Source organism: Dinoponera quadriceps, unplaced genomic scaffold (assembly GCF_001313825.1).
Source record: "Dinoponera quadriceps isolate SergipeBrazil2010 unplaced genomic scaffold, ASM131382v1 scaffold586, whole genome shotgun sequence".
In the NCBI taxonomy this organism is placed as follows: Eukaryota; Metazoa; Arthropoda; class Insecta; order Hymenoptera; family Formicidae; genus Dinoponera; species Dinoponera quadriceps.
In genome coordinates, this window is record NW_014554764.1 from 1,462,160 (window position 1) to 1,476,039 (window position 13,880).

At 42.8% G+C, this 13,880-nt stretch overlaps 1 protein-coding gene across 2 annotated transcripts in view; it reads right to left on the reverse strand.

Moving 5' to 3' along the window:
* LOC106741645 (Y+L amino acid transporter 2) overlaps positions 1–13,012 on the reverse strand; it is a 14,744-nt gene extending 1,732 nt beyond the window's left edge. The window contains exons 1-9 of one of the 2 annotated variants that reach the window (XM_014613858.1): positions 12,422–13,012; positions 12,121–12,283; positions 10,979–12,039; positions 6,609–6,827; positions 5,132–5,402; positions 4,759–4,882; positions 3,695–3,895; positions 912–1,061; positions 617–794 (exon numbers count right to left, since the gene is read on the reverse strand). In XM_014613858.1, the coding sequence (XP_014469344.1) occupies positions 617–794; positions 912–1,061; positions 3,695–3,895; positions 4,759–4,882; positions 5,132–5,402; positions 6,609–6,827; positions 10,979–11,255 (1,420 nt within the window). In that variant the 5' untranslated portion in view covers positions 11,256–12,039; positions 12,121–12,283; positions 12,422–13,012. Of the gene's footprint in view, positions 1–616; positions 795–911; positions 1,062–3,694; positions 3,896–4,758; positions 4,883–5,131; positions 5,403–6,608; positions 6,828–10,978; positions 12,040–12,120 lie in introns of both variants that reach the window. The other variant, XM_014613857.1, reaches the window with a different exon arrangement.
* Between the last annotated feature and the right edge of the window lie 868 nt (positions 13,013–13,880).

Here is a 13,880-nt window from a genome sequence, read left to right on the forward strand (position 1 = left end):
ATATATATATATATATATATATATATATATATATAGAATATTACTATAAGTTATTACGAGATAAGTAATGTCTCGCACCAAGCGAGATGCGAATGCGGCGCAAATGCAAACGTACACGCTTCTAGTTGAGTGAAAACACCGCTGCATTTTCAAAATAAAATGGTCAATAATTCTGAAATTTGTGTATGATGTCTGCATATTAGTCTTTAAACGCCATAATAGTTTTTCATTAAAATCTTATTTTTAATTTAGAAGACATTAAAAACAGAAATTAAAAATAGCACGCTAATCTTAAGAAACACGCATAAAAAGTGTTTACTTTAGTTACAAATATCTCGGCTCTCAAATGGTCAATCCTCTTTTAACTACACGAGTAATGAATTAAGCAATATTTTGATATGTACACAGTGCAAGTTTCATAGATATTCTCATTAAAATTCATCCCACCGTACAACCTCTAAAGCGCAGTAACTTTTGATTCTGTCAAACTTTTCGTGTCACTTTAAAACAATGCGGATTAACTTGTAATTGTTTCGTTATTTTGAATTAGGGGCAGTACATCCTTAAGTGACGATACAAATAAGTTCTCTCTGACAATAACACTCGTGCAACTCACGGGATCCATTGACGAGCCACGAGGGCTTCTCTTTCCAATAGATGAAGATCAAGTACACGGGAATGCCGGACAATATCACGATCACACCTACGCCCACCTCCCACGGCGACACGTAGCACGGCACGGTGACCAAAAATGCGCAGATTATGAAGAAGATGATTGGCAGAGCTATCCAAACCTGAGGGGGACCGAACGGGAGCGAACGAAGGGTTAATGCGATCAAATAGAAGATCGGCGGTTATATCGTGGGCACTACGTGCGCGACTGGAATGAATTCGAGAATCGTGCAACGTACCTTTATGGGACGTTCGAGATCAGGCTTTTTGTAACGCAGCCACAGGAGACCAGATACGGAGAGTGTGGTAAATAGAGCCTCAACGAAGCTGACATAATTTATTAGTGCGTAGACATCCTCTATGATGAGGAGCATCAGGGTGATAATGCACTAGAAACGGAAATTATAGTTTAACGCCTGAAGTGGAGTCCGACCATAAGAATAGAAAAATTGCTCCGGGCGCGCGCACGTACCGGCGCTTTCAGCATCGATTGAGTATCAATTTACCGATTGATGCGTGTTACAATTCAAACAGATTCCACGAGAATTACGAGAGAGACGTCGAGTCGTCGCGAGGTGCACGCGAGGTGCGCAGAAATTCAATGTATCCGAGGGACTCGATTGCGCGGTCGGCTTCTTCCGGCGAATCAAAAAGATGGCTCGCGTTTTGAGCACGCGATTAATTACGCTTCTATTAGAAGATGAGATCTCGTTAACGACGAAATGACACAATGGTGTTCGCGGTGGCGTGACGCTACTTGAAGCGCGCGCGACCGGTCGCACTTTTTATCTCGCTCTCGCAGAAAGGAGCACGAAGATCGCGGGCGGACCGCTTCCGATCGTCAAAGAGACGGGGCTGGCGCGGCATGAAAGGGCCAATTTGTCGATTATAACCAGTCGCAGATGAAGACGCCGGGCTACAGAGAACGCGTCGCGGTGTGTCGACACGCCGATCCAGCTTCGTTTATTTCATTAAGACACTCTTAATGTAATTTCGTCCAGCCTGCTTTACGCGTCAATTAATTCCATTCCGGGCAATTGGACGGGCCGAACGATCGCACGCAAAGCGCAGATTGTGTGTCGCACCGACTGGGCTGCGTTCGAAAACGTCGCCCTGGTGCAAGTTTTGCCGAAAAGGAGTGGGAGTGCGTCGCTCGTGCTCGTCTGAATTGCCGAACGGTATAGTTTAATACAGGCTTTCAAGCCACTTTTAGGGCCATTTTTAGCAGTAAAAGAGTTCAGAATACGAGCCAATATGTTAAATTAACGCACGGGTATGTTAAAAATTTAATGCAAAAATTTGTTTAACGAGAATCGACTTTAAAGCAAGTAAAAAATGTTTTTTACTATGCAAGATAATTCGAAGGTGCTCGAATCATGTTGTACGTGTACGTGTACACAGAAAAAATTTCTTTGGATTTAATACAATTTCTTTAATTGAAACAAATCTGTCCTTTGGAATTGAGTGAACAAACGAATGTTTGATTCAATAAGCAGAATTTGTTTGGTTTTTCAAATAATATCTTTATATAAAATAACAATATCCATTGTACTTTTATCCAAACATTACAATGATTTTCACAAGCAATAAATTATTTTAAAGAAACAACATTATATGTATTAGAAAAATATTAAAGAATCTTTTTTTTTTGGTTTTAGTGGAATAATATTTAATATATAATGAAATACATTTTTTTATTCAAAACGAAATATTTTTTCTAAATAATTCTGTTTTTTTTATATCAAACAACATGACAGTGAAATTTCATTTTTAGCGAAACATTTTCATTCAAATAAACTGATATTGGATGTCAAATTATGTTGTTTATATTAAACAAACTGAAGTCAAAGAAGCACGTATACCGAATCCTAAGAAACCTTCTTCTCTGAATGTGCGAATGTCGCAGCGATTCGAATGCGGGCAAACAAATCCCTCGATAAATGCATTATCGTTGTTGGTTCAGTCTCCATACGTCGATTAAAGAGGTATCTGTCGAATGTATCGCGTGGCTCACTAACACGTCTCCTCATCGTTACGCTCGCCAGTCGAATGTATTGGAACAGACATATTTCGTACGGCGATAAACTGCTAATGAAATGGTCGTTCGTAGATTATTCGATTATCGATGACGATTAAATAAGATATAAAGTGATAAGAAGAGAGACACGTTCATCCGTTAAGATGCCCATTGGCCGCCTTCCCCTATCTGTTAGCGGGACGCCTGCAATCTCAGCGTTGCGAAATCAGTTACGCGTGAATTGCTCTCGGCGTTCATTTATTTAATTCGATCATTATCCGAGAAAGAGAAGGAAAGTCAGTTTGAAATGAGGTCGCCAGTGTTATTCGGAATTTATCCGAATGAAGATGACGAATATGAAAGGGAATCGATAGAAATATCTTTGCGGGAGTCATTACATGCTAAATATTCATATCCTCCTACAATAATTTAAATAGTATATCACTACGATAGCCGCGATCAAGCTCTTAAATGCCCGTTCTATCTCTTTTTGCTTAGTCACTTATAGAACCTGTGTAAATATCCGAAGATATACTATTTATATTTTATTTATTTTCGCGTCATCGTATTCTATATAGCAAGTTTTCACCAATAAACAGAATTTGTGTGCTGGCCAATAAATATTCAATTGGTATTGATTTTTTAAATATCTCTCAAAATTCGTCTCAAGAGCTAAATCAACCGTTTATATGATCTTTATTATTAACTTCGCTTTGCTTGGCTTTCTTGTAACTGTGCTTTTATAATCAGTGCCAAGCGCAATTTTATATATTTTGTACTAGTGGGAAATTGTCCCGTTTACTTAATGTAATAATAATAATAAAATATAAGTTTGTCGTTAGAAATATCTTTATTTTGGCCATTTTGGCTCACGCCAATGAATCCGAGCAAATTTTATTTCACGAGACAAATTGCAATTCCTTCTTTTTCACCCGCTTATTTCTTTGACGATCAATTAATTCTGTCGATAATTTGACCGACGCGAGGACGCGATGCGATACTTACGAGGAAGATGAGGGATGGCATCGGCGTCAAGTTGCGGACGTTGATCAGGGCAATGGCAGTGGGGAGATGGCCGTTCCGAGCACCGACGAAAAACAGCCTGGACGATGCGAAAATTGCGCCGTTCAGCGCACCGAAGGTCGAGCACGCCACGAAGAACGGTATGATCCACGACATGACGCCCAGCAGCTTGTCGCCGAAGGTCTAAAAAGAGAAAATTCCGCGATTCAGCGCTGCGCTAGAAAGTGGAGCGGCGTCTCGATTGTACGCGGAAAGCGGAATTACATAATTTTCTCACCGAGCCAGCCGTGCGCATTCGATCAATTTCACCTCTTTCGCGTACGCTAATATTGCAGCTCTATCTTATCATTATTGAAGAAATTGTGCTTTTCTCAATGAGAAATGCGTCGAGAGGATCTTGCATTTCTGTCTTCGTTTATCGTGTATAGCGTTTTTCCAGGAATAAATCGACGCAAATTACTCGCGCGAATCGTGGAGCTTTCTTGCAAATTTTCTCTCCACGCCTTTTCTCCGCGAAAAATTTGATCTTCGTGGTTTTGGTGTGTATCGCATCATCTTTTTATACGTGTACTGAGAAAAAAGTATTTAAGGCCCGATTTTTCATTTTCTGATTAACTTGTGCTTTGGGTGGCTTAACCTGATAATAACGTAAAAATTATATCTTTCTATTCATGGTTAATCATTAAATTTTAAAAGTTCCCACTACAAAACCATCAGCATAATGATTAACCATGAATACACAATTTTTGCGTTATCATCAGTTTAAGTCTCAACCACAAGTTAACCAAAAAATAAAAAAACCGAGTCTAAAAACGGAGGAGAAAATTTGTGAGATATAAGCTTTTTTTCCTAGAAATAAATTTTTAAATGCTTTTTTTCCAGTGTGTATAGTAAGATATACTATTCATTTAATGTTTATAGTTTATAGCTTCGCATTATCATCTCTACAATAAAAGATTATTGACACGAATGCGATTACTTGGCATTAAACTAATTTCGCGTGGATGGATGGCCACGTATAGAATTATTTACAAACATGAACTTACTACAGCGACGGCGTTCGACGCGAGTATCTCGTCTTGCGTGAGTACTACGAAGTAGGCGATATTTGCGAAGACGTAAATTACTGTGACCAGCGGTAACGATATACAGATCGCCCTGGGAAGATTCCTGCAAAAATCCGAGAAGCAACGATTATTACGGTATCTCATGTCTCAAGCTTATCTCCGTCGAGTATCTAACGAGCAAATTGCGTTTTCGCGTGTGTTATCATTGAGTTGATGCAAAAGTTCGTTTCGTTTTTTGACCAAAATATACATGTAACATTTATTTATTTAAAAATACAATCGATCAATTAAATATATCTTTTTGTTCGATAACGTAAAAATTCTGGGATTTCCGAAGCTCGGAATTACTCACTTGTAGGGATCCTTTAGCTCCTCCGTCACGAAGTTGAGGTAATTCCAACCCGAGTAAGAGAACAATCCCGAGTATACGGCTAAGGCGATGTAACCGGGTTGAGTGTTGGTGCCGGACATCGGGTGTTCGAAGTTTTCCGTGTGACCCTTGAAGAACCACCAGAAACCGGCCACCATGATGATCACCAGAGCGAAGATCTTAGTGCCGGTGAAGATATCTTGCACCCTGGTCGCCCACTTGACGTTGTAGCAGTTGATGGCAGTCAAGAGACCTGCGAACGCGACGGAACAAGAATCAGCACGCGTCGTTGTATCTTAACACGTTGACTACCACGTTGACTTTCATTGGTTATCTCAATGCTCAACTTTCAAGCTTGGATCACTAAAGATTCGGTGAATAAGAGCAATTCGCTCCTTCTATCGACTATACCAATAAATGCAACTCACAACGTAACGTTACAATGATGTTATCATTTCCCGCTCAACAATGTAACTGTTATACACAACGCATGTTACGAAGACGGATATTGAGAAGACCGAAGAATGGACAGAATTTTTGAGCTAGTATCACTGAGATTGTTTTGGCGAGCTTTGTCGCGCAAACACTACGAGTGATAATGGGCTTGCACTTGACATATGTTCTTCTGAAGAATGAAACTGGTGAATGAAGAATGAAGAAACTGAAGAATGAAAGCGGTGATATTACAGCGTCGGTCATCGGCAATCCCCATGGCGGTCAATGTGTTGACATCGTCGCAGCAGACAAGGAGACAATCCGATGCGAGTAATGTTTCCGGGCTATATTTAAAAGTCATCGCGTTTTCGAGGATTCGTGATCCCCGCCGCGCGTAGACCTTGCATCGCGGCGCAGCACGTGCGTCGAGATACTTTCGGCCGTCGCGGTAAATGTTCACGATTCGTCATTCAGTATCTATAGCCAATACGGTGCATCCGTTTTGTATTAGCGGGCGGCTCCATGAGATCATGAGGGATGCGGTTCACCAGCCGAACGGCCAAGAAGAGAAAGTCCAGAGATTTGCCGATGTAATCGATAAAAATAATTGGAGGATGAGTCAATAATTACCCGAAATGTTAAGATTGCTCCTTCTTGGCCTAACCAAACGAAGAAACTTGACGAGTCTTCAGGAACAAAGCACGAATATTATAGTCATCTATATACATAGCTATCTCTTGTCAAGTTTCAACACATCAAATTTAACTTAAATTTAAATTATAAAACTCAAATAACGCAAGACATCTCAAAGATATCCCATCCATAGTGTGTCCAAAATATCCTGAGAAATGTCTGAGAACATTCTGAGACGTTCATATCTAGGAAGTTTAGTGTTATCTGAGTAATTATTCACTAATACGCGCGTATAAAATTCTCACGAGTCGATTGCAACGGAATTCTGGTCTTCTCCTGGGCTCTTCCAGTTCTCCCACGTCTTCGTAACTTCGAACAATGTTCATCTTACACGTGACCACGGCGGCCAACAGTCGCACTGCTTCATAGGGCGGAGCGCATCCGGGCCATGCGGGCTGCAGAATGTACTGCGCGAACGTGAGAGCGGTGATGGCGTTGCCCGTTGGCACCAAGACGAACAACGCTACCCAGAGATAGAGGAACGCGGGGAACGGTCCGAAGGCGTCGCTGATGTACGCGTAGTCACCGCCGGATTTCGGGATCATCGTACCTGCGGACACAAGACTTCGTCATCTGCATTTCCGTTGAGTAAACGACGATCGATTTAACACGTGCGTGCGTCGCATCAGTACACTTCGCGATCTCTGAGCCAGCACGCGCGCGAATTCGACTTTGTTCTCGCTCGCGAGACGACCCGTGATGATGCACACAGACAATGTGCGCTTTATCGCGCCCGCCCATTCCGCGTTTTCCGAGATACCGCAGTTTCCCCCCGCTCATTATCCGTGATACCACCGTGTCAGGGCGAATAATTGAGGATTTTTTGGCCCAGTCAAGTCGCTCTAATTTTTCTCTTTGTGTAATCATCATAAACATAAGACAAATTTAAAGAGAAGAACCAATCAGGATATTGCCTTGGGTTTTCCTAGAAGAAGATGGAAGTGATCGTGTAACCTAGATTCAGATCGAGTGACTAGTATTTTAACCAGTCGAATCCTAATTACTTTTTATTACGATCAGAGATTTATCCTTATATATTTCTACAGTACATAAATCTAAAACGATATCCTGATTAGTTCTTCAGTGAAAATTTACATCTCATGTTTACGGTTACAGCAATTCGTGTATGAAAGGCTGTAAAAGCTCACTACACTTATTGTACAAGAGGCGATTCATAAATATCTAAAAAACGAAAAAAATAAACAATTCATCAAGTTGAAATGTATTTATTTTTTACACAATCACTACGAATGGTAGTGAGCCTACATTTAAATAAATATATGTTCTTCTGAAAAGTAAAACTTGCCAACGACAAATAGTAATTTGATATTGCTGTAATCATTTACACTACAAATTCAAGTGTGTAACATGTGTTTACACATTTTGTATAGTCACTTTTTACGCATTTGTAATTTGCACGTGTTCTTCTTCTAATACCGTGGCCCAGGCGTGTAAGGTGACTTTCTCTTACATGCCTGTGGTGCGCGCATGCTGATCATACACAGGCGTATGGGATCCACACAGCTTAACGTCGGTTCCGAACGGCAACGTTTAGAGAGATTATATTAGGCAAGGATACTCTCGGTGGTTTGCCATTGCCTTCCGAGAGGAAACACGAGCGTAAATATTTTGGCTTCTACCGGGATCGAACTCGGGGCCGCTATAGCGTAATATACCAGTGCGCTGTCTGTTATGCCACACTTGTGTTTGTGCTTACACGTGTTACTAGTGTGTAAGTTTACACGCACAAGTGCGCACACAAAAATTACAATTTTATACAGTATTATAAGTATGTAAAAATTACACGTCGATCCAAATATGTAATTTTCACACACTTACTTGTGTAAAATTATAGTATTAATATGCGTACAAATTTTGTAAAAAAAAGACCGCATATAAAATTATACTCGGATTTGCAGTGTTTCGCATCGTTTCAGATACTTCTCAATCGACCCTCGCAGATCCAGCCTAATAGCGCACATCGTGTAACCACTTGCGCAGCAAGACCGCCGGCAATTTCTGTTCTTTCATTTCCCATTCCGCGGTAATGACGAATTAATTACACGTTTTTGCACGCGCAAACTTTCGATCTATCGGCGAGAGGTACACCTCTCGCTTTCATCGCGGTGGTTCGGAGGCATAAATTACCTGCCAACCGTGAAAACAACACGTAGAAAGCAAACGTCCGCTAAGACACCCGTGGAAACTGAAACAATGTTTTCGTTAATTGTAATTATGCAATATGAGCAATTGTGAAACTTGATCGTGCGCACACGCTGGTGTGAAAATTCTTAAGTTCAACGGGCCGTCGATACTTCTACTCTCATTGAATTTCATAATTATAATCAACACGCGAGATAATTTACATAAGTATCGTTACGTCCATAAAGGCCGTATCACTCGAAGATAATGCAAGTGAAAATATTTTCAAGGACGCATCATTTGTGATAAATAAAATATTTCGAAATCACATATCATTGATGATTAAACTGAAGTTGACATTTTAAAACTTTCCGCTTGATACCTTTAAAATGCGACATGTCAAAAATTTTGACGCTGAAAACATTCGATGTTGAAAGCGGAATAGTGATAATTTGATGTAAGCGGTATACCACTCGAGTCATATGATCGTTGAAATATGATTACACCGTCATTGATACACTTTGATCTTTGGCAACGCGGGACATTTCGCTCTCAACTATCACCACATATCGAGGCCATTGTTGTGCATTTATCGAACTGTCATTAATGTAATAATCGTTAATGCTAATTACGTCGATGTATTATGCGCTAGTAACACTTAAGTGCATAAGATATTTACATCAAATTAAAATTATTTCAAAACATTAAAAGTTGTATTATTAAAAAATTATTAAAAATTATATTATTAAAAATTGTATGTAGTAAAATATATATCATGAGGAAGGAGACTCTCTCTCTCTCTCTCTTTCTCACTAACCAGCCGAGTTTAAGCACCGGAAAATTAACGAAATAAAAAGCACCCATATCTTACATCAACGAATTTTGAAGAGTTCCGGTATTTGGAACATGAGCAATATATGATTTCGCGACAAAAGTGCGGCATCTTCTATCAACGCAAATAAGGAGAAAATATACGCGGTAGATAAAGTGAGATTGAGAGATAAGGAGGAAGGAAACGGTACGCGAGTGTGGCAACGAATTTGTAGAAATTATTCAACCCACGAATAATAAAGTGCAACGGACACTCCATTCTCCGAACAGAGCCAGCGAAATTTATGTTCAATTTTCTGTCAGCGACAAAATATATAGTCTCAATGAAAATTCAGAATAACGAAAACATGTGTCAGTAAAACAATTCAAAGCGGAGCGCAATTCCGTCAAGGCGACTTCCTAAGAATATCCGAATGTCGACATTACTTTTCGTGTTTTTTCCAGTTAATTCTTGCTCGAAACTACACTGAGTTCTATTTTTGTCTCATCAATACCACGATATTTTAATAATCATATCACGTTCGTCTTGTTATTGTAAAGTCGTGCTTACAACTTTCAGATCAACATATTTTTCTGCCTTCAATGAAGAAAGTTGGAAACAAAAATCGGACAAACGAAATAAAGCAGCCACTTTTGAAATTCGAGAATATCTTACATGAGATTGTCGTATCGTATCCTCCGTTTGTTAAAAATTTACATCCGAGCTCGGAAGACGCTCAATATTTGAATTTTTTTCTGACCACATTATTAACTTCATGAAAATGTCTTTTTGAAAAATGATTCTTCATATTTTTATTTATATGTTACATGAAGCTCATTATAAGAAAATGTAACGCTATTATACCGCTCCGTAAAACTCGTCATTGCTAATCGGCACCGAGTAACGCCGATTAACAACGTTATACCAATATTATAATTTCTCACTCAACAATGTAACTGTCACATATATATTACACTTGTATTATTGAGTGGGAAATCTTAATATTTATAACGTTACTGTTAATGTTTACTGGGTATCCAAAATATTTCGGGAACAATTTAGCTGCAGTTTAACATAGATTTTCTTAGTAAAATTATCTAATCTTCGCCGTAGTGTTTTTTTTCATATCTATTATAGTTCTTTTTTATAAACGAAATAAGACATTTTTAGCGAATAGATCGGACTTTTGACTTGAAATGTTAATAACTTTATTAAAAATTAATATTTTTACAAATAGCCATGACGAGGATCAGTTAATCTTATTAAGAATACCTATACGTAGGATCAGTTAATCTTATTAAGAATACCTATACGAAACTACAGCTAAATCTATCCAATAATTTCCGAGATATTTTTGATTAGCGATGAGGAGTTTCACCGAAACGGTAACGATAGTACCGACGTCATATATCACAATTTTTTTAACGAGCTTTACGTAATACGTAAGTAAAAGTATAAAGAATCACCGCTCAACAGAGCGTTTTCGTAAAGTCAATGAAGGTCAAAGAGGTATATGTAATCGCTCGACGTAGAATGAAACATCCTTCAAAAAAATCCTCTCATTATCCTACAGTATTAATCTTAATATTAATAATAATGAAAAACAAAATCGGATATTCCTTCTCTGCTCAGTATTTTGGAAGCGGGCACATAGGCGTCTCGGAGCTGTCACGTCGCTATCTGTGAAGCGCGCGATTCGAAAGTTTCCGGCGCAGGTGAGCCCCGGTAATAAGGGTTTCATCACCTACCTAGCTCGGCATAGCACAGGGCGCCGATGAGCGACAAGATCCCGGAGAAGATCCAAATGATAAGAGCCTGGCCGACGCTGCCGCTGTTTTCGAGGACGCCTTTCGGCGAGACGAAGATACCGGCGCCGACGATGATGCCGACGATGATCGCCACTCCGTCCAGCAGGCCGAGCTCTTTCTTCAGCTTGACACCTTCCTCGCTCTGGTCGTCGTCTCTCGCTGTTCCCACGGAGACCGGTCGCAGGACCTTCTCCGCTGGCGCTACCTTGTCCGGCATCTTCTCGCGTGGCCGATGCACGTGGTCGAGAGCGTCCCTCGTCAAAGTTCGCACGTGCAGCTGTCACAGGAACGTCCACGCGATGCCTCGGTCGGATACAGTCTGTCGCGTCCGCATTACCGAAGGCGCGCGCGCGCTCGCGAGATTCCCGGTGCAACGTGTTCGCACACGTGGATAGGTAAAGAGAAGTGCGAAGAAAACGGTGTAAAAAGCGCGACGAGAAGGGGAGGACGCGGCACTACGGCGCTTCACACACCAGCGGGCACACACGTGCGCGACTGCGTTCGATCGAACCGTATGGCCCGTTCGCCGATACCTCACTGCCCGCTCTTTCTCTGCGCACGCTCTGCCTGCGCACAGTGCCGCGCCGCGCCGTTGCCGCGCCGGTAGCACGCCGAGCTTTACCCTCTGCGGCGACGCGCCGCCGATCCGTCCACCACCGATCGAACAGGCGCGACCGCCCAGTGGCGCGGACACGTCCGTGCCGACCTGCGATTCAATCGCCGCATCGGCTTCCGGAGGAAGTCTCGGCAACACGATGATCTCCCCGCTACATCGGGAGGGATATCAAGACCCCGTGCGTCCGACGACTATGCCTCCTGGGTCAAGAGCGACCGTCGTCCGGGTCGTTAAAACGCAGTAAACCGCATTCCCGGTGACTGCGAAAGTGGCGAATCAATCTTGATGACAATTCGCACAGCCTTCTCCGAAAGGTGTGATTTTTCGTCGAGTCAGCGCCGGGGCTCTTCTTTCGGTCGCTCGTCAGCGAAGATCCCCGAGTCTGCTGAACAAGCGAATAAAAGAGGCGCGTTTGAGAAGACGGAAGCGTGCTCGAAATTCTTGCGAAAGCGACTCGGACACTCACTCGTAGTCGTGCACGGCGACGTTCCGCGACCGCCTGACGTCGCTTCCTCCGGGGTTTCGTCACCGTGCGTCCTTCATTCCGACGCCAATGACCTCACCTGGGTTCTTACGGATCTCGGACGTTCGTTGCATCATTCGCCAGGCGCTCGGGGCGAAAAGCACACCTGCGAAAACAGAAGTATCGCGCGAGACGAGCGGATAAAGGCGAATGTTTATCAAAGTGGTACGCGATCGACAATCGAGCGGAAATTGGCAGAGATCGCGGACGCTGAAATCAATTAGACTCGTACATGGAGACGTACGCAAATTAACAGATGTATTTGCTCTCTCGGCTTTCTTTCCCGCCGATATTGACAATCGGATTATCCCGTAATGTTAACGCTAACATTCACTCGCGTTATCGCGTCTCACGCTGGTCGCGAGCCGCTTATCGTGCAACGCCTTTTCCTGCGGGCCGTGGAAGAATTCTCGTCGCGAAAGCGATACCGTCTCGCTACGTAACGGGAGTTCTTTCGAGTTCTCGCTCTGCCCGAAGCTCCGCGCTCTCAGCAAACATCCGTGAACAGCCATGATAAGGCGAAACGGCGAAAAGACGAAGGCGTCCCGAGCGGGGACGGTCGCATGACGGGTTCCCGGAATGGCGTTGAATCAATCCCATCGCCGGAGTAACAGGGCGATTTCCGTGACGAATCGCAGAGGAGGCCCATTTCGGCGGCGCATTTCGGCGTCTCGCGAAGATCGCCGTGTCGGTCGCGGCGCAAGCCGCCGCTGACGAAAGTGGCTCATATCGTTGGCGTCATCTCGCCGTAGCGCCGGCCGGGAAGTCGGTCCTCTCGCGATCTCACGCGGTGCGAGTGCGTTACCGGAGTTAGCGATACTAAAGCACGTCACGTCCGAGCGATCCCGAGAGCACGCATCACCTTCGCCATTGGCGCGCGCGCGGCTCTGAAAGGGTCGCCGCGAATTAACGCGACGAAACGCTCGTCGTCGGGCTCGAATACGATGAAACGGGGAAAAGGGAGAAATGTCGCTTCCGAGATCTCGGGGAAATGTTGTTCACTATCTCTCTCTCTCTCCCGGTCGACGAAAGCCGTTGCTGGCCGCTCGAGGATTATCGCGAAGTTCATCGAGGGGACTTCTCGTGAGCCGGGCTACTCGTGATAACAGAGCATAATGCTTGTGATAACGTATTCCGACGGAGCAAGCTTCTCTACGCCAATGCCGCCGCACGTCCGTCCGTTCTGTCAGTGCCGCGCAACCTTCTCGTCATTATCATTGCATTATCATCGCGCGATCGTCTCCGTGTGCGTAGGTCGTACGTAGGTTTTACTTACGAAATGCGGGCAAATCGCTGTGCCGATTCAACCAGCAGCAGAGCTTCTCGCGCCGCGTTTCTACCAATACGGGCCGTTTCGCGGTTTTCGCCCGCGCACCGCGCGTTCGCATCGGTCCGCCTCCGTTGTTTGAATTTACGTAATTAAATAAACTGCATTTTAAATATAACGATACAAGCGCGAACATATCTTCAACACGCCTCTTCTCTTTCATTTTCTGCAACGAAAAATATTTATTTCAGCACTCACAATAGAGTTTTCAACAATGGTTTCATTAGTTATATTCTTCTGATTTCTACACTTTCTACGTTTTTTTGTAACTTTCCTCTTTATTCTTCTGTAGATATATAAATTGGAAGAGACTCACCATATGCGATGTTACATCCTGTGTCGAGAGTCAGATTTGTCAAGACAGATCTTGTAAAAT